The sequence below is a fragment of the Pteronotus mesoamericanus genome, unplaced genomic scaffold, assembly GCF_021234165.1.
Source record: "Pteronotus mesoamericanus isolate MK-2021 breed Mesoamerican mustached bat unplaced genomic scaffold, CSHL_Meso_final contig_169, whole genome shotgun sequence".
NCBI classification, from domain to species: domain Eukaryota; kingdom Metazoa; phylum Chordata; class Mammalia; order Chiroptera; family Mormoopidae; genus Pteronotus; species Pteronotus mesoamericanus.
In genome coordinates this window covers 28,488,378-28,513,909 of record NW_026555068.1, presented here as the reverse complement: position 1 = coordinate 28,513,909, position 25,532 = coordinate 28,488,378, and the positions used below count along the sequence as shown (strand labels likewise).

At 54.3% G+C, this 25,532-nt stretch overlaps 1 protein-coding gene across 1 annotated transcript in view; it reads right to left on the bottom strand.

The window, feature by feature from the left end:
- CSMD1 (CUB and Sushi multiple domains 1) overlaps window positions 1-25,532 on the bottom strand; it is a 720,682-nt gene that overhangs the window by 223,218 nt on the left and 471,932 nt on the right. Inside the window, exon 8 of the mRNA XM_054565852.1 lies at window positions 6,148-6,235. Within this exon, the coding sequence (XP_054421827.1) occupies window positions 6,148-6,235 (88 nt within the window). The remainder of the gene's footprint in view (window positions 1-6,147; window positions 6,236-25,532) is intronic.

Here is a 25,532-nt window from a genome sequence, read left to right as displayed (position 1 = left end):
AACAGCGACAGATAGTTCTTCGTTTTTCAAAGTCCCTGTTCTTCCCATTCTAGTGTCCAAATTCTGCCTAACGAAGTCCCGACTATAGATTTATTTCTAATTTTTACAAAATTAACTTGTTTCATCTCTTTTCTCCCGGCCTCATTGCATATCACTGAGCCGCAGTATCACGGAAGTTTAAGGTGCACGATGGGATGGATGGCGGAATATGCGCCTAGACTGCGAAATGACACCACAGTGATGCCGGCTGTCACCTCGATCACTTCCCAGTCACCTATTTTTCTTGGGGTGGGGGTGACGACTTTTAAGATCCATTCTCTTCGCAACGTTGAAGTATCCGGTACAATACGTTCGCTACGGTCACCATGTGGCAGATTACACCCCCAGAACCTAATTCCTTTCGTTCATGCACTATTTTTTATTTGATGGGAAAAAAGCAGGCTGCACATTTCAACAAGCTCTTAATAATAGTAATAATGGCATCTGCATGTTCGTCTTGCTATGAAGGTTGCGGAGACGCGCAGAAACCGTCTGGCAGGCAGTGGGGGCTCAGCGCCCGGCAGAATTTGAGGGAAACACTCCTTCGTTCTCTTCCTGGGAATAATTAGATTCCTGAGGATCCACCTATCAATCAAAATTCTGTACGCAAATCAGCATTTGTCATTGCCTTATAACAGGAAAATAGGAACACACTCCTTATAGAACAGTAAACATGAATGATTTTACAAATATTTGCTCCTTGGTGCACTCGCTGCAAGCCGAGGCGTGTGCTCACGTGTGGGGAATACAGCAATGAAGAAAACCAAGCCCCTTCCTTCCCGAGCTCCCACTCCCGCGGGGAGAGGGAAGGCCCCCGTGCCTGCGTGCATCAGATGAAAATCGCAGCGCAGACTCACACGGGACTCTGGATGGGGGGCTGTCAGTGTGACAAAGGTTTTTTAAAGAATAGACCTTAGGATTCTGTGACTTGTGACTATATATGCATACATATAATTATGATATGTAAGTTTATGTAACTTAAGTGTAGATGTTATATGCACTTATAAGCATATATGTTATACAGGATAGGGCAAAAGCGAGTTTCCAGTTGTTCCCATGGGAAGTAACACAATTAATAAACAATGCAAGAATAAACTGCGTTTTGTGTACTCACGCCTGTAAACTTTCTTTTGCCCCAATGTATATACTTAGCGTCGGCCTCTGTAACACATCCAACGCCTGCATTGTACGCAAAGGGCCTGCTGCGTCTGCTGTGCGGAGCGGGCGGCGGCTCGTCCCTGCGGGTCCTTCCTTCGCACAGTCAGCCGCCGCCGCCGGCTCCGGTCCCCAGCTACAGCAGCCCCGCCCGCTGCGGCGCACAGGCGGCCCCACGCCAGCACCGGGCTCGCAAGCCCGGGCTCGAGGCTGGGTTTCAGCCAGGCCTTGACTCCTCACGTGGCCTTTGGGACGCCCCCAAACGATCCAGGGGTCCTGCCTCGCAGGTGTGAACATTTAATCGCAATAAGTATCTTACTATTGGACAAACCACTCAGGTCAAGAGGGGCTGTGAGGTCAGTAAGATCCTATTTCAAACCTCAGGAACCGCATCAGCAGCTGCAGTGGCTGAAACGGAGGTAATTGCCTCTGCCCACGCGTACTGTGCGCACCCCGCTAGCCTGGGGGGCGGACGTGTACACAGGCCGCGGTCGGCCCGCGCACCGCGTTGCTGCTGCAGCTCCATCCCCATGTGCTGGCTGCTGACTTTTTCTAGCAATCTCTCCCTAAATCTGTGGCTCTAAGGAATACACTTGGTCTCTTAGAGAAGGTCAGCAGTGAGGAAAACTGTCCCCAAATTTATCTGGCTTCAAACAAGAAAGCTTTGCATTTATATACAATTTTTTAATGGATAATACAGAAGTTAATATTTAGACAGTCTACGGGAAAAAAAGATTTCCAAAGAAACAAGAATAATTGTATAAATGCGTCAGATGAGGAATAGTTTTCCAACTTAATACAGTGAAGTCTTTTCAAATAAAAGCAGCCCCCAATTACGTATAATTACAGCGCTAACTACAAATGAATTTTATCCACTCATCTTGACAATGTTGGTCATTAGTTTGGATTATATGTTAGTCATTTATTTTGATCATAAGAATTTAGACAAAACTGAATTGCCTTTCATTAAAAAGCCTCAAAAAGACTTTAAACAATTAAGACTATCCCTGCTCTGCTTAAAACCCCCGCGTTTGTAGGAGCTGCTTATATGCCAGGCACGTTCACACGTCATTTCGGTTAACGGCCCCCAGGTACCGTCACGCGGCTGCGCCCTTCCGGCCTCAGCATGAACACGTGTGGGGGCCGGGGGTCGAAGCTCCGGTGTCGGCCGTGCTGGTCCACTGCCCACGATCACGACACAGCCCCGAACTCCCAGCGGGGGTGGCAGTGAGTTTAACTTCAGTTGCAATAAAGCAAATATCTGAACAGCACGTTTCTTTCTTCGTTTGTTCTTTCTCCTTATAACTCCGACAATAATTTGTATTCCAGATACAGTCAACGCACGTGTTGAGGGCATACCCTCTTCTCAACGTGCGGCCCATGGACCCCGCGGCGGGGAGACCTTCCCTGGGGGGCGGCGTGTTTCCCCTCCTGCCGCCACCGCACGGACGGTACGCAAGCAACGGCGAGCCAGGCCGGCGCGACCTCGCACAGCCAAGGTCGCCAGCGCCACGCGCCGGCAAGGAAGAAAAGGAAACAGAAGAAGCCAGCCCCGCGTCCACTCCTTGACTGGGCAGGATACTGATGAATTTTAATCAATCTTGCCCCTCGAATAGATGAGGCACCTCTGATGCCCATGAAAACCATGTGTCAACATGCTGGACAGTTTGCTGAATCAACTGGTTTATTTTCACGGAACACCTTTTCATTTGAAGAATTACTGATAAGCTATTACTGTTTAGAACCAGATATTTGTGAGATACGCTAAAAAAAAACAAGCAAATGACTCTTTTTAATAGAGAAAAATAACTGAAAAAATGTACAGCCAATGACAACATTCAAGCTGTGTAATAAAAATTAGAATGTTTGAAAATCTGTGGTCGCCACCAGGGGGTTGCAGCCTCCTGGTGTTCGGAGCGTTTTCTGATAAGCTGCACAGTGATACTAATACGGGCAACGTGGCTGATAGAATATTTTGAAGCATATGAACATCTGAAAGAACTCATAACTCAATAAATCATTATTTGCCAGCGACCCACGCATGACATACAAAACCGCGCATGTGGAGGGCATAATTCAAGATGGAAGCCAGAGCGTCATATTTTAGTTTAAGGAAGCTTATTGTTATTATTTAATATTCCACACTTTGGGTAACATTTAAGGAAGTATCACGTCAATTGTTATGATAGCATTAAAAAAAGAACAAGCATGCTTATTGAGAAAGGTCTTTAAAATATTCATTCCTTTTTCAATAGTATGTGAGGGAAGAATTTTGTTGAAAACTGTTTTAACAAAAAAAATGCCATGCAATAGATTGAGTGCAAAATCAAATATAAGAGTCCACATGTAGTATCACCATACTAACAACCATCATAAGAAAGCTGGGGAGTCTGTGCTAAGACAGGCAAAGCTGACTTCAGAGCAAAGAATATTATAAGAATAAAAACGGTCACTCTATAGTATCAAAGGTAGGAATTTCTTTAAAAGACATAACAATGTTCAATGTGCATGTACCGAATAACATAGCTTCAAAATCCACGAAGCAAGAACCGATAAAACTGCAATGAAAACTGACAAATCCACAATTGTTATAGAAGATTTCCTATACCGCTCCCAATAACAGAATAAGTGGCAAGAAAATCAGTAAGAATATTAAATACTTGAATAACTCTGTCAATTGCTTGACCTAATGGGCATTCAAACTACATCCCACCCAGCCAAGACATAGTATGTGTTCTTTTCCAGGCACATGGAGTTTTTGCCAAGATACAGAATTTCTAGAATTTCTAGGCCAGAAAACAATTATCTATATATTCAAAAGGACTGAAGTAATATAAAATATGTTCTCTGTCCTTGGAAAATCCCTAGATATTTGGAAACTTTTAAATAACTCATGGATCAAAGAAGCAATCCCAAGGAAAATAGAATGTATTGTGAACTGCAAGAAAAGGATAACATAAAACTTATGGAATGCAGTTAAAGCAGTTCTTAGAGTGAAATTTATATCACTAAAAATCCACACTAGAAAAGTAAAAAGGACTTAAATCATAGCTTCAATCTTAAGAGATGACAAAAAGAAGAGCAAATAAATCACACAGTAATGAGGAGAGAGAAAATAATGAAAGACCAGAGTAGAAATCAATGCAACACAAGACAAAGCCAGCAGAGGAGAACCAGTGAAACCACACGTGTGCATGCGCGTGTTGTTGCTGTTGTTTTTATGAGAAGATCAATTCAATGACATTCTCTAGTCAGATGGATCGAGAAAAAGAAAAAAACAGAAATTACCAATACCAGGAATTAGAACTGTAATATCATTAATGATTTAAAGGATGAGGACAGACCATTATGAATAACTTTATGCCAATAAGTTTGACAACTTAGAGCTGAAAAAGTTCTTGAAATGTACAAATTGTCAAAGCTCACTCAACTAGTGACATATAACCTGAGTAGGCCTGTGTGTAGAAATGAAGTTGAATTTGTACTTCAAAAACCTTCTCATGAGAAAATTTCAATTCTGGATGGCTTCCCTGATGAATTTCCCAAAATTTTAAGGAAGAAATATTACTAGTTCTATACAAACTTTCTTGGACTATTCAGAAGAAAGAATATTTCCCAATTAATTTTATGAGACCAGTACTACTCTGATAGCAAAATCAGACTAAGTCACTAGAAGAAAGGCTGGAGGCCGTTATCTTCTATGAACATATAGGCAAACAATCTAAAAAATATCAAATTAAATCCAAAATTATGTAAAAAAATACATTAAAACCAAATAAATTTTACCTTAGGATGCAGTCAGAAAATCTATGTAATTCATATTAACACACTAGATGAACAAAAAGATCACATCAACATACAGAGATAAGCTTTTGACAAAATTTTACATCCATTTCTGATTAAAAACTTCCAACAAACTAAAAATAAAAGGGTATTTTCTCAAGCTGATAAAAAGATTCTATGAAAAATTTAAAACTAATATCACTCTTAAAGATGGCAACTAGGCTGCTTCCCATCTGAGATCAGAAATAAAGCGAGAGCGTCTCACCACTTCTATTCAACCTTGTAATACAGGCCCTCGTTTGGGTCTTCAGACAAGAAAAATAAATACAGACACCCACATAGGAGAGACACAATTAAAACTGCCTTTATTTGCATTTGACAGTGGCATCTAGGGAGGAGGTCCTAGGACATACACATCCTTCTTCCTTCTCTAAAATATCACTATTTTCTATCAATTTTTAGCTCATTTCATGGGCTAACCTCTCAACACATATCTTTTTCTGTTTCTCTCTCCAAAAATGGCAAGCTCCTAAGGAGGAAAAAGTGCATTTCTCATTCCCCTTTTCTTTTTGATTGTGAAGCTCTCTCCTAACACGAGTTTCCATCTGGGGTAACTTGGACAATGTTCATGCATCTTGAGCTTCCTGAAAGGAAAGCCGAAGTCCACAGAAAGGGCAGTACAGCCACGACCGCGTCCGCGACGAAGGAACTGGAAGGCGGCCTCCTGCTCATCGGGCCTCGTCAGATGAGCCAGGACATTTCCTAGGGCGAGACGCGCTGCCCCCCACGTGCACCGCCATGCAAGTTTATGGAACGGGAAAGGGACTAAAGCTGTCGTTGAGTTTTTGCCGGATCTATTTTTTAAACATTAACCGAAATATATTAGACTGTTGGAAGTTAACAAACGAACACGGAAAAAAACCCTGGAGACACGTGTTGATCATGTACATGTCAAGTTAAACGCTTGCTCTCGGGTCATACAGTGAAAGACGCCCTGGAGTCGCTGGAAATTTCCAGCACAAATTCCACGTTCTACAAACGAGATGGCTGCGTAATAATCGGGCAGTCATACCTTTCAATCAAAAGGACACAAGATTTGCACTCGACAAGCTCAAATTTCCTACGGGCTAGAAAGGGACATGCTGCTCAGGCTGTGACACCATCGCCTACCTGAAGTCGGATCCCGCTCTTCTCCCGAACTCGGGGGTCCCAGGGTCTGGACACACGTCAGAGACCACAGCAGCGCCCCCTTGACTCACTGCAACGCAATAGAGAAAAACATCGTCACGATTCTGTGTGGTTGTTGGGGAGATGCACAGAGAATACGTTTATATCAGGCAGGTTTGACCCTTCAGTTATTAAGACTTAAAATGCGCTTTAAGAATTAAGACAGTTTAGTTACATTAGATCACACCTTTATTCTTACCCCTCAGAAACAAAGACTCCTTGTCCCATACAAGGATTTCAATGTTCTTTAGTTTGAACGCTTCTTCTAAGGAAGAGGTCAAAATTTAATTAAAAAAATAAAAACATTTGCTTGTGATGGCAGCTGTACGACAGGATACAATGAACAGCAGGGCAAGGGAAGGAAGCTTCGTGGTGAAGACGCCTAAGTGCGTACAGAACAAAGGCTTCATCCCTTCCCCGTGGAGAAGATGCAGCTGCTAACGACCCACGCGAAGCCCGAGACAAATGCATTTTGGAGGAAGTGGCCTGTCCTCTGTTAAGGCTCAGATGCGGGCCCGTGGGCCAGGCCCTGGCCGGCCTGGGGGTGGCCCTCTGCCTCGCCTGTGCCGGGGCGCGGGGGCGGCGGAAGCCGTGGGGCGCCGAGGCGCCCAGCTGCACTTAAACATGCACACAGCGGGCAGCAGCGGGGCCCCGGGCAGACGCCTGGGGCCCGAGGCGGAAAAGATGCGGGAGGCTCTGCGGGGGATCAAGCTGTTTTAAAGCGACTGGCAGGGGAGGGGAGCAGGCACCCAGAACCAGGCGGACGCGTGCCCAGGACAGCCCGGGGTAGGCCCAGAGCCTCTGTTGCTGGCTGGTCCCCAGCCTCAGGGACGTGCCACTTGGTGGAGGTTCCCCGTGCCGTCCACAGGGGCTGGGAGGGGCCGCTGTGCCTTCCCCACGCCCTGGGTGTAGCCTACACCACAAGGCACACGGAGAAGTAAGAAAACGTGGCCTATCCGAAGGACAGAATTAATCTCCAGAAACAGGCCCTGAAGAGACACAAGCATTGGGCCCACTGCACAAAGATTTGAAGCCACCGTCTTCAAGATGGATCTGCATGCATCACAGCTGAACACTTTTAAAATCTGAGGGAAGATACAGATACATAAATCTGAGGAAGGCAACAAATTCCCAGTCGGAAAACTCAGAGAGACCCACACTTAGATATTAAACTGAAGACAAAGACACAGGACCTTGAAGCCAGAAAGAGAGAAGAAACCCATCATGAACAAAGGGCCCCGGCAGAACATCAGAAGGTTTCTCAGCAGGACCCTTGTAGATCGGAGGGTGGCGGGGTGATAGAAAAGCGCTGTCGGCGGAGAATTCCGTGTCTAACAACATCGTCCTTCAGAAATGAGAGACAAGTTACATTACCACAGAGGGGCAAAAACTAAGTGATTCTGTGTCTGTTATACCCGCCCGACAAGAAACACTGCAGGGCTCTCCGCAGGTCGAAGCGAAGGAACACTGGGTAAGAACTCAAAACCGTGTAGGAGCACAGCGTTCTTGAGAGTAAATACAGAGAGAAATATAAGAAAATACTATTTTGTAAACTTGCTTTGCAACCCCACATTTTTGTTTTCTGCGGGCTTTAAAGACAAATGCATAAAAATCGTTATACATCTATGTTAACAGGAACACGACAAAGATGTAATTTGTAACATCAATAATATAAAGTGGCGGGAAGGCGGCAAAAAAGAGATTTTTTGTGCGTGTAATCTCCATGGCAACCACAAAGAAAAGAACACATCTATAGAATATACACAGAAGGAAACGAGAAGGAGAATTACAAAGTGCGGCCGCAAGAAACCCACGAAGCGCAAAGGAAGTCCGGGACGGCGGAAGTGAGGGACAAAGAGCTGCCAACACGCGCAGGAAGCAAACAAAATGGTGAAAGTCAAGCGCTTTCTCATCTGGCATTCTTTAAACGTACAGGGCAGCTGCTCTCAGCGGGGGCTACATCGTGCCCCTCCAAAATTCAGGCCCTGACACCCTACCCAAAAGCACCCCAGAATTTTGGAGGTAGGCTCTTTGAAGAAGTGATTAAATTGACATGAGGCCATTGGAATGGGTCCTAATGCAACGTGACTGGTGTCCTTACAAGGAGAGGAGACGAGGGCACAGGCACACGCAGCGGAAGACCATGTGAGGCCACAGTGGGGCGCGGGGGGGGGGGGGGGGGGGGGGCGGCCACCTGTGAGCCAAGGAGGGGGGCCTCAGGAGAGCCCGTCCGACCGGCACCTTGCTCTTGAACTTCCAGCCTCCACGGCTGTGAAGAAACGGACTTCTTTTCTTCAATAGCCCAGACTGTGAGAGTTTGGAGCGGCAGCAGTAGCAGACTAATCCACCCCCCAGCCTAAAGGCCTCGAGGGGCAGAATGGGTTTCGAAAAAGAAAAAGAAACAGGATACAACGATACATACCACTGAACGCTGTTTACAAAAGACTCGCGTCCGAGCGCAGGGCACGAAAAGGCGGACAGTGAAGAGGGGCGAGCGCAGAGTGCCGGGGGGGCGGGGGGCGGTGCGGCGGCCGCCAGAAGCTGGGACGAAGGCCAGGAACCGCCGCTCACGGGCGCAGAGGCGCGCTCGGCGCAGACGAAGGCATCCTGCAGGTGGTGGCGCAGGGTTCGCAAGCATGCGAATGCGTTTAGTGCCACGGAGCCAACATTTGAAACGGCGGCCGTGGTCGTTTTGCGTTATGCGCCTCCTCGTCCGAGCTGCGCGTGTTTTCCTACGGGCCGCACCTCTGTACCCACCCGCAACCCCGCCTCCGCCCATCCGACGGCTCTGCAGCGCTTCGCTCCGCCCACGAGACTCCATCGTCCCGTTCGCCCACCGGCGGGCAGCGGCCTGTGCACGTCCCTGAGGACACTCAGGCTCGCGCTTTATGGTCCCTTGGCCCTCGCCGGCAGCCCCTCGCTGACGCGAAGCCCAGCCGCGGGGCTTACACACCCACCTCCACGCCGCTCTTTGCTTCTCAGGCAGGGACCAGGAGCCAGAAGGAATGAGCGACACTGGAGGGGTCCGTCCAAGGCAGATCGAAATCCTCGGGGGTCTTTGAAGGGCGATGTCAGAGCGGCTTATGCGCGAACGAGGCGGGTGGCTGGATGGCGGGGAACGTGCCGAACGAACTAGACAAGACCGAACGGCTCGCAGGCGGCGGCAGAGGACGGGGAGGGGGTGAGGGTCTAAATGCAACAAAAATGCCCACAGAGACAGACAACCATCCGGTGATGGCCGAGGGGCGGGGGTGGGGGACGCGGAAGAGGGGCCGGAGGGACGCGTGGTGACGGCAGAGACGGGACTTGGGGTGGTGAACTCAACACAACATACAGACGACGTGCCGGGAATTGCATGCCTGGAACCTGATTATTTTATTAACCAACATCACCTCAATAAATTCAATAAATTATTTTTAAATGTGGCTGATTTTCTGAGCCCAAGATGGCTTTTAGTGGGATGATGACAGAAAAATCACGGTGACAAACATGTGCCAGTGAACAACAAGCTCCGTGACTCCCAGCTCCACTGGCCCCGCTGCCCCGTCAGCATTGTGAGCAGCTGATTTGCCTGGAGGCCTCAGGAGGTCAACCTGCGCCCAGCGGGAACCCCCCCCCCCCGCCCCGCACAGAGAAAGACGGCACAGAGCGGAAATCGCTGATTTAATATCATTCTGACTCCCATTTTGTTGAGTTATTACATCTTTTCAAAGCTCAGAAGACACGTGCCATAGATGTTAATGATGCATTAAACTCTAGTCAAAACCCGGGAGCTAACACAGCGCTGGAACGACCCGGTGCGCGGGCTCACGGGCTGTCGCTACCGGACACGGGCCGGAGAGGCGCGGTCAGGCCCGGGCCCGGGCAGGGCGGCGGCCACTGCGGGCGGCTTTGGAGTAGAGTTTCAAACGTACACATCATAGTTTGGATTCATATTTAAGGAGCTCCTTCAAAGCAGGCTGACTCACAATACGGAAGCGTGGGCCGGGGGCCGGGGGCCGGGGGGTCCTGCTGTGACCGGCTTGAAGAGAGTCAGCTCTGGTACCTGTTCCGTCCACAGTCAGCAGGCTCGTATTCCTGGACCGAAACGAGAAGCAGTGCCCAGTCTAACCGCATTCCCTCTCGGAGATTTGCAAGAGGTTTTGGTTCAGCGAGGAGGACTCCCGTCCACGTTACTCCCTCCTCAAACTACCGCACCATCATTACCAGTTGATTTAAACCCCAGTTGCCGAGTGTAGTCACATCTTTTGTTTGTTTCTTGTTATCATGGAATTATTTTGATTTAGAATGTCACCTGGGAAATGTCTACACGCACGGCAGAATTTTTGCTACTTTTCTTGGTTTCCACGGAGTGTTTGCCCAGCCTCGCATGCACCGTGGTTGGTTTTGGTCCCAGGATAGCATGCAAGTAGTCACAACCCTACAGAAATAGGGGAAGCAAGACGCGCCGGCATTTGAGTGGTAAATCCTCATTACCGACGTAGCGGTAGGGGCCTAGACAAACAGCCGACGTAGAAACACGTAGGCCTGTCAGAAGCACGCTGCTTCGACCCAGGCGGTTCTGGAGCCTGGGGGAGCGGGTCACGGTGAGACAGGCAGCTGGGTTCAGAACACGCCGCCTTTCTGCGAGACACGGGGCTGGGTTTCCTCGCGTTGGACCGAACACACCGGGCTGCACTCTCTGCTCTCTGCGAACTTCAATTTGCCGGCTTTCGCGACATCAGTCGTTGAACGCCGCGCTCTCCGGATCTTACCCGCGCTCTCCTATTTCCAACTCTGCCGCCATTGGCCTTACATCGAGCTCGCTCTTAATGTACAGCGATGTGCTTTTTTAAAATATATTTTGGCTTCGGAAGAAGTGAGGCAGGCCCCTGCCCCAGGAAGGGGGCCGTCACCGCAGGTCCCTGCCGGTTCACGTGGGCCAAATGTGACAGACAAGGGGACCCAGCGGGGCCCCCGGGTCCCGTGGTTGAAGCTGGCCCTGCGGACGCTAATCGAACAAACAGCAGTTTCTCTGTCCCCCTGCGAAGTGCCTCCCTGCCCTGTGACATCCCAAAGCCCAGCCCCCTGTCTCGGGGGCCGCAGCTGTCCCGCGGGCCTCCGTGGCGCAGGGTGTCCTCGGGCTCCCTGCGCGGGCGCCCCGCACGCAGGCGCCGTCTTCCCGTTGTCACCGCGTGGTGATCTGATCGGCAGCCCAGCCAGGAGGACGTGGGAGGCGGGAGGACACGTCCCCGTCCCGCCCCCGCGCGAACATTATCCTCGCTGGCCCGCCCAGGGCGGCTCCGGTCCAGGGGAACTTAAACACTCTGCGCTCTCGCTGTTCAGCCTCTTCCCCCTTTACATTCCTCCCCGGAATTGCTTTTCTGCCGGAGAGAAAAACAAGTGGGTTTCTTTTGAGGCGATCATAGTAGTAATTATCCTTCCAAGGCTCAGTCACCATGGCGGCAAATGCTTGAAGAGGGAGCGCTTTCTTTGTGTTCCTCCAAATTACCCTGAGCTGTGTGCTATTCAAATAAAATGAGAAATAAGAACATGCTGGTACAAAATCAGCATAACGACCTCCACGAAAACAGCGGCGCTTGGGCTCCCACCAGAGCCCGGAGCCGGGCCCCCTGCTGGGTGTCCGGGCCCACAGCCCCTCGGGGTGGGCGCTGGGCGCACGCTGGCTGCGCGAGGGGCCCCCGCACCGCCCCCGTCCCTGGGCCCCGTCCCACACGGGCAGCATGGCTGCGGCCACCGGGAAGGGGGCTGCCGGAGGCCCGGCGGCCTGGCTCTCGCGCTTCAGTCTCTCTATGCAAATTTAAGGGCCCTGGACGTCGGGTTCATGAATAATTTTGAGGGTCGGCTCCGAGATAACTCACAAGACACCTGATTATTCACGGTCTTCTATCAGTCAAGGCAGCGCGGGACTGGGCCAATTTACAGGGCTTTGCATAGATCGAAAATGTCAGGCCCATAACCTTCAGATATGATTTAAAAAATGGAAAAATCTCAAAGGCTGTGTATAATCGAATTGATTTCAGGAATATACACACATATGTCAGATTGTGTTGTATTTATATTTAAATATCACATATTTAAATATTCTATTTTAAAGATAATACACTCGTGTTTAAATTGTAAAACACTGTCAATTCTTAGATTTAAAAAATAGGAAATATTGAGCAATAAGCACCTATAGAAAGCTTCTTTCTCATAATAGCTTGTAAGTGATTTCAGAATCTTACGTTTAGGTACATTCTAATATAGTAAATATAAATGACATCAATATGTACAATATATTTTATAATGTCACTTATGTATATGTTACATACGTATTTGTGCTATTAAATTACTGTAAAATTTATATTAAATGAATATATTCCACTGAATATTAACAACTATATATTTGCTTATATAAAATAGTTTTAATATTAATACATTTATATTGATTTATATAAATGATTTGTCTATCATATTTTTATAATATACAAGGTGTGTTAGTATTTGTTTAATAATAGAAATGTTTAAACATTCTGGAAAAGGCAAACTTTTGGAGATAGTAAAAAGGGCAGGGTGCCATTTATTATGCATAAAAATGTTGCCTCTGAGTCACTTGGAATTTCTTTAAAAATAGCTAATAAAAGTGACTGGAGCTGGCTGCCCGGGTTGGGGGGAAGGCGGAGCCCCGACGGTCCAGGGCAGCAAGCTCGCTCCGTGTGCCGCTTGGAGGGTGGAGCCGCTATCGCCCGTTTACCCAAACGCAGAGAACGCCCACCGCCGAGCGGGAGCCCCGACGAGGGGGAGGCGCGGAGCCCAGGACAAGCCCCTGGGTGCGCAGCAGACTCAGACGCTCGGGACGGAGAGACGCGGGCACAGTCACCCAACCGAAAAGGGGGCCGGGGGGCGGGGGGCCGGGGGGGGGGGGGCGCGCCTCCCTGCAGCTGAAGAGGAAGTTAAAGCCCAGCGGGAAAGCTCTGAGGGGAAGGTCCAGTGCACGTGAGACAGGTCCCGGTGCCGCGTGCAGGGGGCTGGGGAAGGCCCGACACAGGGGCAGAGAGGGCGGGACCTCAGCAGAGCCCAGGCGCAGGGCGGGGCTCGGACAGGCCGGGAGGCCCGGCTACGGTGAGCACGGGGAGGCTCGCACTGCGTGGGAGAGTCGGGGCAACGTTTTGTGGTTGGTTTGGTCACAGCGGCTGAGGAACGGGCAGGACCCGTTGGAAGCAGGAGACACAGGGCCCTCTCGGTCCCTGGTGGGGACCCAGGAGGAGAGCAGACTGAGCCGAAGCTGAGCCCCTGCTTTCGACCTGCTACCTGGCAGGTGTGCGTAGGCAGCCTCGGGGACACGTCTGTCCTGCGGCTGCACGTGTCCGGGTCGGCAGACGTGACCTGGCACAGAGCCAGGGACTTGCTACCGTACAGGTGACACCTAGAATCACGGGACGCATCGCTGCGGCCTGGAATGAGTCCCCGTCCCACCCTTGACCAACCCCAGGACGCTCCTAGGCTGGCGCTGTCCTCGTGCCGCAAATGCCCTTCCGCCCCATCTGCCTCCTCCCAGGGGAGGCTTCCGGAACATTCTGAGTGATGGAGCCGCCGCTCGCGCCTGGTCTAGCCCAGGGCTCTGCGCTACTTTCTTCGTGGCGCCCTTCCTACAGAAGGAAGCCCTTGGTCACGGGTTTTCCGCTCCTGCTCACCATCCTCTAAAGGGACGAGCGCACAGTGGGAAACGATGCCGACTAGCTGGTGGCGGGCGTGAGGGGCAGCAGAAGGTGGCGGCGCCGCGGCTGGGTGGCCTGCACATTGTGAGGTCAAGGACCGGCAGGTAGAAGCGCAATGCCAGCGAGCGGCGGCAGGCAGAGGGGCAGCGTGGCCTGCCAAGGTAAGAGAAGTCTCCAAGTGTAAAAGGTTGCAAGCAGCTTGCAAAGGTGCTCAGGAGCCAAGTCAATAGATTGAAATTGGTTTGGTGACACCAGGAATCACCGGTGATTTTAGCACGTTGGGTCTGGGCTGAATGATGAGAGGGTGGGGAGCGTGTTTAATTGCTCAGGGAAAACATCCTGGGTACAGCTCTTGGGTAAATAAAGCACATCTCTCAAAGGATTTATCTGGAAGCGAATTGGGATTTTTCTGCCTTCGGCGCTCACAAGTAAACAAGGGGCCTGAAATACTTAATCCACCTTCAAAGCTTGAATTCCCTCCAGCAGCTAAGACAACCGGCTTTATCCGGGCGTCCGCTGCGCCAGCCCGAGACGAGCCTCTGCCCACACCTCCGCCAGGCTGCTCCCTGCTCATGTGGATCTGATAACCTTGGGAAATGATCGTTTACTATTCAGAGCTGGTTATTGTTGTTTTTGTTATAACCCAGAGAAAGTTTAGCAAGCTTTTAAAGTCCTCACTAGAAAAAAAAAAGAATCAAACAGCAGAAAGATATGGGAAGATCAAAAATACTTAGGCGATTTTTGAGAAAAGGCTAGGATTTCTGGTGCTGGCTTTTAAGTGTGTGGTGGAATAGCTGTGTTATTAAGGAAACGTCATGACCGGTCACCGGGCTGGTTGGGGCACCCTGTCCTGTCATCCGTGAGGAGCCCCTCTGTCCCTAACCCCCGGAACGGAGGACACGCCTGGCCCTTCTGACTCCATCTCATCCCCGCTGCCTTGTCCCTGTGGCCTTCGGGCTCAGGTGCCTGCTTAGTCTTGCGGACGCAAGTGCTGATCGTGACAAGAACCCTGCTTGGGGCTTGCGTTTTATAAAGGCAGCCCCTGCCACTTCCTCTTAAGGACTGAGGACGGCGAAGGCGCCTGGACCCTGCACTTTCTTACGACATGTTGGGGAACCAGCGGGGTGCCCCGCTTCCTGGGAGACGTGGCTGGCGCCCTCTTGATGAACGACCCTTCCCTTACTCCCAACGCACGTTTTAAGGTTTGATCTTTTGACGTTTCAAGCACGGGGACTTCTGACCGGTCACATTCCCTCTCCCTATTTGCCTTCACGGAGTCAACAAACCAAAACTAGACTATCCCTGGGGCATTTTCATCTTAATAAGACATGCTTTTTTTAATGCAAAAAGTACCGAAAGCTCCCAGGTACCTCTCAGTTAAATTGCAAGGGTACAATCTCAGCTCACGGCGGGGTCAGCCCAAGGGTGAAAGTGTTGATTCTGAATCCACTGCAATGAACTCCTCTTGAAAAGAGCTCATTCAAAAGGCTGTGACTCTAATGACCGATGTCGGGGACATTTACACCCGGCAATGGCTGCAGTTATGAATGTGGCGGCACCAATGCCACGATCACGTCTCGGCCACTTGCTTGGTCTGGTTCACATCCACCTCTGTTCCCTTCCCTGTTCCTGGGGCAACAACAGTGCCGTCCGATGTCAGTGCTTTGGAGGTGACGTCGCCGTTAGTCCCCCTGCTTCCAGGAGAAGCTCCCAGAGAAGGACCACGACAAAAGGGTGTGAGGGGCTTTAAAAATTATAACGGTCATTTCCAAAGCGCACGTTCCACTTGAAAAAGCACCCACACACACACTGTGAAGAGCAGACGCTTTCAAAGCGGAGAGCGGTCGCGTCTGAGCGTGTGCCCTGCTACCCGGGGCGTTTTGTTTGAATCTGTGCCCTTTGCTCCTTTTATCTAATGGCTGATGACACTGGGTGTCCCCCCCCGCCACCTTTTCCCCTCTCACGGCCCAGCGCTGGAGAAAATACAGACCAACAAATCCTTAAATGTAATCTGTGATGAACACGCCTTTCTCATAAAACGCGAACGAAACACTGTTCAAACTGTCTGTTACAGCAACCGCGAAAGCCACCCCCTGCGGCAAGGACACGCAGTCCGGACGCCCGCACCCCATGTGAGAGGGGCCACCGGCCCTGGCCGGGCGGCCCGGGTGGTTGCGGTGCCGTCCTGATGCGCCCGTGGGGGTTCCGCCCCGGGTCAGGGCACGCGCGGGAGTCGGCCGGCGAACGCGTCCGTGGGGGGAGCACCCAAGTGGCGTTTCCTCTCTCTCTCTCTCCCCCCCGCCTCCCTCCCATTCCCCCTTCCTCTGTCTCCCTAAAATCAATACATGAACAAACAGTGCAGGTGCCTTGAGGACCGCACATTTTCCGTCAGACAGAGAAGCCCGGAGACCAGGTGAGCGGTGGCGGGTGAGTGCTTCTCCCCCGCGGACTGCACGTAAACCTGCCCAGGGAAACGCACGCCTGCTCCCGGGCGGCTGGCGCGGTCCCGCCGAGGCGGGCACAGCGGAGCACAGCGGGGCACGGCGCCTTACGCAGCCACGCACAGACCCGGTGCCCCTTTTACCGCGAGGAGCTGTTCTGCTTTGGAGAAAGTTTACTGAGATTTCCTGATTTAAAAAGTAAGGACAAAAGTACATACTTTCCAAACTGAAGATGTGAAAGTATCATGTGTGTCCCTCTGAAAACATTCCATTGCCCTTAAGTTAAGAGGAAACTGTCAGGAAGAACATCTGCCGCCCTTCCCACTTGCCTGTGCACCTCCGAGTAACCGTCGGACACTACGCCTCCGAGAATCCGCCTGAGGCAGAGCACGTGACCAGCTACCCATTCTACGGTGCCAAGCGGTGGCCTTACAGAAACAGAGGAGCCTGGTCTGTTTATGCAAGACGATTTAAACTACAGAGACCGAATCACTTCAGGAAGGTTCAGTCTGAAACGTGAAAGGGGGCAGGCACGTCCCTTATCTACAACCTCCGTCAGGGGCCTTCCTCCGGCCTCCTTTCCCGGGCAGCGTCGGTCAGCGACCTTCGCCGTCACTGGGTCAGCCATCAACTCCACCTCCATCGACTGCCAATCAGTCGACCAGCCAATAAAGTGGGGTCCTCGCCCGGCTCCGGGGAGGTGACCACTGAGCCCTTGGGGTGTCCTGCCAGGTGAGAGTCCCTGCTGCCCGGGGCCTCGGGCGCGATCATGGCAGCGGCCCTGGGGTGCGCTGGCCCCCGCCAGGCGGGAGCCGGGGCTGAGTCCCGCGGGCGGTCAGCGCTGCGCGGCCCCTCTCGAGACCTGGGCGCCGAGGCCCGCCCAGCTTCCCTGGCTGGCAGCGCTCCGGGCGCCCGTCACCAGCTGTCCCTCGCAGGGACACCGTTGGCACAAGCCCACTGGGCGGGACGGCTAGAAGGCCCGCCCCGGGCCCCTCCCTCCTTTGAATTTAGTCTGTACTTGTTTCATGAAATGAACCGTAACCAGGGCATCACGGCTTCGCTGAGCCACACGAGTCCTTCCAGGGAGCTATTGAACCGGAGACCCGCATCGGCCACCGAGGACCGACGGCGCCAGGTGCCGCAGCTCATCTCCAAGCCTCAGCACGAGGCCCGCGGCGATGGCCCCATCCCCCGCGTCTCTCCGGAACGGAGGGGAGCGTCTTCGGGAGTCTCTCCACGCCAGTTCCTGTGCCCTCTCGGTTGTTCTTGAGGAGTGTCCCTGTGACGCCGGCCGCCAGATGGGAAGGGAGTCTTTGAGGGGAAGGTTCCCTCCCTTCAAAGGGCAGGGGGGGCAGGGACATCCTTGCTGGCCTTGGCCATCGGTGCCCGCGGAGGGGTGAAGCCTGCGGGAACCTTACAGCAATCTCGACGGCCGAGCTCCCTCAGGGAGGGGGCAGAGAGAGACGGGGGGGCCCAAATGAACTGACCTCGAACACAGCTATCGCCTCGATGTCTGGTGCCACGCTTCCCTTGGTGTCTAAGCTAGTTTTTCAGCTCTGCGATGTGTCTGGCTTTGAGCTGTGGGTTTGCAGTGGGCAGCGCCCCAGGTGAAACGGGGTCGCCCCCGTTGCCGGCGGTGAGTTGTTGGGGGCCGTTCACGAGCAAGGCCTGTCTGCGGGGCCTCGCGGGGAACGGGGGTGGCGCCCGGACCCTGCAGCCTCCTTTCTCAGGAACGCGGGGGACCTGAGTTCCGACATCGCCCGCCTTTCGGCTGAAGCACGGCTCGGGGTCTCCCGGAGGTCGCTCCTTTCCCTGAGGTCACGGGTCTCCCGCAGAGGCAGTGCCCGCGGCTGCCGTAACTTCCCGGTCGTCGCCTGGTCTTAGTGCGATGGGTCTGTAGAGGCGTCTCACGGGAAGGCTGCACCCCGCGGCCGGCTTCCGTGTCCCCGCCCTCCAAGCTGCCCTGGAAGCTCTGAGCCCTGGCGACGTGGTGGCGGTGGTGGCAGGAGCCCAGCCAGGGTGGGCTGTGATCACAGAGGAGGCCCCGGTTCCTCCCGTCAGAGAGGCTTCCAGAAAGTGGCAAGACCCCGTAGGGTGTTCAGGAGCAAAAGAAACATGCGAACTCTGGGTCTAGAAAGGGGGTCTCTCTCAAGACCAGAAAGTCAGCAGACCCGGGAAACCCTTGCGGTCGGTGAAAGGAGGTGGCCGTGACCGTCCGCGGGGAGAGGCGGTCAGCCCCGGGCCAGGCCGGCGGGGGAGGGGCCCAGCCCGCGCACACGTCTTATGCCGGTCACTTTTAGAAAGTGTGGGTGCTGTCAGTATGCAGTGCTCAGTCTGGTTCGTCCGTCTGTGTGAAAGGAGAGAGCGCCGGGGCAAGTGCGGGCGGAACACGCTGCGCCAGGGGTAGCCCATCTTCCGAAATGCCCCGCCTTGCCTTCCTGCACCTCAGGCCTCTAGGCGCGCACAGCGGCCTCCGAAGCCATCGCCGCTCCAGCGCCTGGGGACGGCCGAGGGGCGCCTGGGCCCGCCGACGCGGAAGACGCGCAGCCAGGCTGACTCTCGGAAAGTGCGCGTTCCACGCGGGACGGGTCATCACTTCCCTGGAGCGAACGGCCTCTCTCAGGCTTCCACTTGGCCTCTTCCGTGTGACTCATTAATCCCGACGCGGATCCCGGGCAGCGAGCGCGGGCAGTTACCGCCGCTCCGCGGGTGGGGAGACCAGGGGCTGCTGACATAACAACCGAACCCCGAGTCCCCGCGGCCTTCCACTCCCTCCCTCCGTGAGGCCCGCAGACGCTCCGCTGTGCTCCAGCGGCTTGGTTCCCCCGCCGGGACGCCACGGCCACGCTCCGCGCGAGGCAGGCCTCGGTCACCTGGGGAGGCCCTTGTTTTAGTACAAACAAAAGGAGCCTAAAACGGGAGGGAATCTTTCAAATCATGGTTTGCCCTCTGTCATCAAGTGCCTCTTTGTCCCCGTCAGCTGTCACAGGGCTCCTGAGAGAAAATGGGGATCCTCGTCCCCTAAGAAGCCCCTCTCGGTCACAGGGCACCGGCACCCGGAAGCGGCCGGGGCCCAACCGGAAGGCCCGAGGCCGGTTCCCGCCGGTCCTCCCCGCCCAGTGCGGCCCTGCCCCCGCCGTCCGGCCCTGGCAGAGCGCAGGGTGGTCACAGACGTCAGGGCAGGGCACCAGGGCAGCCCGGCCCCCCCAGGTGAGAGGGAGCCTGGACGCTAAGCGCCTTCCTGACAGACAGGACGTGAGGACGGGGCTCCGGAGAGGCGGGCGCCCGAGCGTCGGGCTGACAGCCGTGCTCAGGACCCGGGGCGCAGAGGACGAAGCCCGCGACCCCCCGAAACGGGAGGTCCAAACAAGCACCGCTACCGACAGTCCGAACAATGCGCGTGTGCTGTATCCATAACCCATGTAGGCACTGTGGGTGCATGGAGAACACAGGATATTACCCCTGTCACAGACACACGGTATAGCGCAGCACAGTTTTATATTTAGGTGCATTTTATATTATATTATGCCGCGGGGCGATCCCAAAGCGCCCCTCACACAGGTGGGAGCCGCGTGGGAGTCGCTGTCCGCGGCTGGCTCGGCGAGGGGCCGGGGCAGAGGCAGGACGCAGGGACGCAGGCCACACCTTGCTCCTTGGCCCCCAGGCTCCTCCTCCTGCTGCGAAAGCGAGCGGAGAGGGAGGGTGAAGTCGGGGGTGGGGTGGGGGGAAGCAGAAACCTGGGCGCCAGGGCGGGACTGCGCCATTCCGGGGCTGAGGAGGAACAAAGGGGGAGAGGCAAGAAACTGGAATAAAGCAGGAGAGGTTTCGCCGCGTTTCCCCCGAAACGCTGGGCTCCGGGGGCTCAGTCCCTGCAGGAAATTAGGAGGCGCGGGTTCGCGTGCTCTCGGCGCCGGGGTCCCCGGCTCGCTGTCCACCACGCTTCAGCGGACTCGGGAGGGTCGGCCACTGTCTCCCCGCCTCGACCCGTCCCCTTCTGTCCCAAAGCCACCCACCGGCCTGCGCAGCGAGATCGACCTCCGGAGCCAAGTCCCTCACGCCACCTTGTTGCAGCTGCGCTGGGGTCAACGCCCAGCGAGAGCCCGGGACCTCGGAGGCCCCCGCGGGGCGAGGTCCAAGGCCTTCGTCTCCAGAGGGCACGGCCGCGGGCACAGGTGTGTTCCCTGAGAAGCCGGAAGGAGGGCGTGGCAGAAGGGCCTGTCCTGGCCCAGGAGAAAGCTCTGGGGAGCCAGCCTGGGAGGGGGCCGAGCGTCCGGAGGCTCAGTGCCTCTGATCTCAGAGGGCGGAGGGAAGACAGCAAGCGGCAAGGAGAGGCGGAGGGGCCGGGGTGCAGGTGGCCGCGGGGGCAGAAGCCACGCTGAAGGAAGATCCTGCATTTGCAGAGGAGGCGGGGAGAGGGGAGGCAGCCTCGGGCTGTGCAACCGAACCTGAGAGTCTGGCTTGGGGGGGCGGCCTTCATCAGGCCTTCACTGTGGGGTTAGGGTCAGGGCAAAAACAAACGAAAACGTAAAACATGAACCGAAAGAAAGGCGTTCATTAAAACACCGTCGCTGCAGGAGACTAACTCCGTTGTTTAATGGGTATTTAAGCATGTGTTGGGCAATTTGGGTATGAATACTCCTACCTTCAAAGTATGTCTCCCTTTTGACTTTTGACTTATAAATTCTACATATCAAAATGTATCCTCAAGGAATAATTAAGAGAACTTGTTGAGAAATACTAGCCATAATGACACTTATAACAATTTCAGTATTGTAATATCAAAGACCTCGAAATAGTCTAAACTCCTAACCAAAGAAAACAGAGTCCATGGATTGCGGTTTAGCTACAAATGGAAAACTCTTTGGCCAGCAAAATGTATTTTGAAGAATGTTTGTCCACATAGAAAAGTTTTCACAATATATGAAATGAAAAAGAAACACCCCCCAAAACTGTTATAAAGTATTTTGTCATATTTGAAAAAATGTCACATCCATGCATTAAAAAAACGCTGTATTTCCCAAAGCCAGCTGTAATTTCTTGCATGGCATAGATAGAGATTTTTGTAAATACTTTGTTTCTTATTTGCCTTTTCCACTTTTTCCAAGGCCTGCATTGCTTTCTAACAAGGAATCAAAACCAAAATCTATTCTAATACTAAAAATGAGGCGCCGCATTTGAGACTCAGGGAAGAAGGCCTCTGTCAAGACAACAATGGTTTCCTCTCAGAACGTAAATAAGAGTCTCGCGGTGTAGAAGCTGGGATCCCAGTGCGGGGACCCCTTTCCTCGCTGCGCAGCAGGGCTGCCCCAAACGGCAGGCAGGAGGCCACTGAACAGGAGCGGCTCCTCCGTCTCTGCCAAAGGCGTTCCCCTCGGAGGCCCGGTCCGCCTGCTTTCCACACCCCATTCGCCCGGCGTTGGAACAGAGCGGCCAACCTGGCAGCCTCGCTTCCCGGGGCGGGGCCGGGGGGAGAAGGTTTCCCGCGGGTAGTGGCCGCCGCTCTTGTCTTCTCCTCGCTGACCCGGCGGCCCGGGCACCTCCCGACCTGCCCTCCTGCCTGTCCGCCTCCCAGAGGAGCGCCCACCGCGGGGGCGGGGAGGGAGGGAGGATGGAGCAGGCTCCCCCGCCCTCCATCACCCCACCCCGTCCTCTGTGGCTCCTCCCAGACTCAGGGGCCTGCTGGGCCTTCCTCCCAGCTCTCACAGGGGGGCCAGCGTGCCTGAGGCCCACCCACAGGGGGCGGCGGGGAGCAGACCCTGCTCCCTTGGCTGGGGGTCCCCGCCCAGGCAGGAGGCTCCGAGCCCTGACCCCCACCCCCCACAGCTGGAGGGGGACACAGGGCTCCCGCACTAGAGGGAGTTCGGTTTTCTCTGCTGCTCCACCGTCCCTGCCTCCCGCGGGAGGTAGCTGGGGTGGTGCGCGGACACACATCGTATCTCCTTTGCCTGGTTTACAAAGCGGTGCCAGATAGAGACGCGGGGGAGGGACAGCTCCGCTGGGACCCCACTCCTTCTCCAGGGGCGGGTGGGCGGGTGACAAGCTCATTCGGCTTTTGCGTTTCTATTCCCCTAAAGCGTTCTTTTACTTTCAGAAACTGTATGCGCTGAGAGACAAGAGAGAGGCACCGCTTTTCATGGATGATAGAAGCCAAGCCTTTTTAAAGTAACATTTTGTATTTAGTTGTTACACTGTATAGGGAAATCTTTCTTTAAATGAGGCAACTTATTCCGAGAGAATGAAATCTGCAGAGTTTTCGCTTTCCGGTCACGAGCCTCGCTGTTGGGTGCAAAGAGCGCTCATTTAGAAAATCAGCCGCCAAGTGAGTTCAGGGCCACGCCGCCGAAGGTGGTCACCCTGGGTCTCGGTGAGACCCTCCGTAAGGCAGGGGACCACAGTCTGGGCTCAGGAAGCGTGTGACCCTGGGCGGGGGGCTCCGTGTGGCTCTGAACTTGGGCAGAGGTTAGACTGGTGGTGCTGACCGGGGCCGTTTCGGCCCAGCAGGGACACCGGCACCGCCTGGGGACAGCTCTGAGGGTCGCGACGAGGGCGCTGCTCCTGGCGCGTGGGTGGGGACCGGGGCTGAGAGGGTCCTGCCGTGCACAAGACAGGGCCCTCCGCCCCCGCCCAGCCGCTGTCGGTCCCCATGGAATGGTAGCAGGGGGCAAACATGCCTCCAATTAAGGAGTGGTATTGCTGTCACTACTGTCACCGTGCGGACGTTTTTAATGTAGTATGTTAGCTGTAGAATGAACTTGGATGCACGTGACAGCCCCATCCGTTGAAATTTTGTGGAACGGTCTCTTCCCGGAAACATTTTACAGTGGGAGTGATGAGGGCAAACAGGCCTCCGCGTGTAGAAACGACGCATGTGCGTGCATTTATTTAGCTTTATATATTTCGCTACATATACATCTATTGGTATATTTGCGAATTATATTTATAAGTCCAATATATCAAGTTTATATATTTTATATAAATTTATGTATTTATATATAAATATACTTAAAATTAAATCTACGAGTTATGAGTTAAATATCTCTTCACATATATTTGCACTGTATGTATTTAACTGGTAGAGAAGTGACCTTGCTTTCATTTTGCAATTCCCCGTATTCCTTTCTGTAAAGCGATATAATGAACGTTTATCCCGAAATCTTTCTCTCTGATACAATGGTTATTACAATGTTAACACATCCAGTGGTTATGACAGGGACTTGTTCAAACTAGGGTTCCGGCACCGGAACAGCTGCATCTGGGGGCCGGACGGCTTTTCAAAGCGCAGTCGCCGCCGGGAACGGCCCGCGGAGACAGTTGCGGAAAGCGGCCAGCGATTTCCTCCCCCTTGGGTTCCAGGTACGGGAATCCCTGCGGAACTTCGGTCTGATCCTGGGGAGGCTGTAATGGCGCTTCCCGACACAGGGTCACCCAGAAGCGGCCCCCCGCCCGCGCCGGCCCTGGCACCTCTGGCCCAGGGAGGGCTGCCTGTCAGCTCCCGCTCGGCCTGGGCAGGGCCCCCGCGTTCGCAGCCCCCCGCCCCCCAGGCTGCCCCGGGGGAGCTCATCGCCTGCTGCGGCGAGCTCCCGCGGGGGGACCCTTTCGCCTGCTCTGCTACCTGGTGTTGTCATGTGTCCACACACTGACCGCAGCCAGTGACCTCTCTTCTCACTGAGCCCTGGTTATGTCCCCAGGCCTGTGCTTGGCTTGGGGGGCTCTCTGTCCTTCCCTTTTCGAGACATGGGCTACCCAAGGCCTTGCAGCTAATAGGTGGGAAAACGCCAATGCCCAGCTTTCCCGGGTCCCCGCTGCTGGCCCCTTGTCTCCCCGGTGACTCAGTGGGGAGGTGGTAACATCGGTTTACGGGGCGCCCTTAGGCCTCAGCAGATGTGTGGGCCACGGGGCGCGCACACCATGCTTCCCTCGGTATTCTCTGGGATTCATGCATTTTTTAAGCAACTTGAATCTAGACCTCAAACTTAATCCTGGAGAAACAAAATTTAAAAAAAAAACCCAAAACCTTTTACACTTCTGCGTGCATTTAATTAAATATTAGAGGAAATCTAAACATCTGCTTTTGACGTGCGAACCTGTCGGCGGAGCCCCTGCCAGCGCACTCGGGGGTTCGCACGCAGCGCGAGAGCTGGGAAGGCCGGAGGGTCTGGCGGGAGGCCCTGTCGGTGTGCACCCGACGCCCACGCCCACTGACTGCTAGTTACCGGCGCCTCCCCTACAGCACACGCAGTCTCAAGCTACGTCTGTTGCCCAGTTTTAGGAGATGATCTCAGAGGGCGGACGAGCTGCGGGAGAAGGGACACGCGAGCGTCCAGCGGCGACAGCAAGGCGGCTGGCGTCCTCTTTCTTTACCAGCGTTTACGTCGCGGCAGCGGGACGCGCTGTGACAGGACGGGGGAGAGACGCAGAGGAGGAGCCGGCTGTGCTTCGGGCTCAGCTCAGCTCAGCTCAGCTGGTGGGGCCTGAGCCGAGGAGGCTCCCCGGCCCCTGCCGGGCTCCGGCCACGGCTCCGCTCTGGTCTCTCAGACCGCATACTCCTCGTCACGCTAAATACGTGTGGCGACATGCGTGCTGAGCTGCCGACCGTGGACGTCCGAACACAAACTACCATCACTCCACCAGCACAGCCCAAAGGGCCGGCGCGCCAACGCCAGCCTCACACCGAAAGGGCGTCGATGCCCAGTGCCGAGCCAGCCGCTGTTTCCAGAGCCCGGGCGCCAGCTCTTCCCTCCGCCCGCGGTTCTGAACGCCGGTTACAGCCTCTCCAACCCTGCCACCTCCCCTGGACTCGGGCCTCGCGTGCCTCGCAGACAACCCCCTCCTCCTTCCGAATGTCCGGCGGCCGCCGCCCGCGTCTGACCTCCCGCCCCGACGCCCCCGCTTGCGCCCGCCCCTGGGCTCCCCAGCAACCGGCGTCACCCCCGCCCTCCGACCACAGGTCCTCGGGGCCCGTCCGGGCTCCCTGCGTCCCACGGCTGGCCCGCGGCGAGCCGCCCTCGTCCGCCTCACGACACATCCGTAGCAGGGCCATTTCCCCGCTCGCAGCAGCGCCCGCCCAGCCTCCGAGAGCCTCCTGGCCGGTCCCCTGACGGTCGCCCAGCCCCGCCTGGCCCCTCCCGGGGGTGCCCAACCAAGCCCGCGTGCTCCTCCTACGGCGGCAGCCGGAGCACCTCCCTTT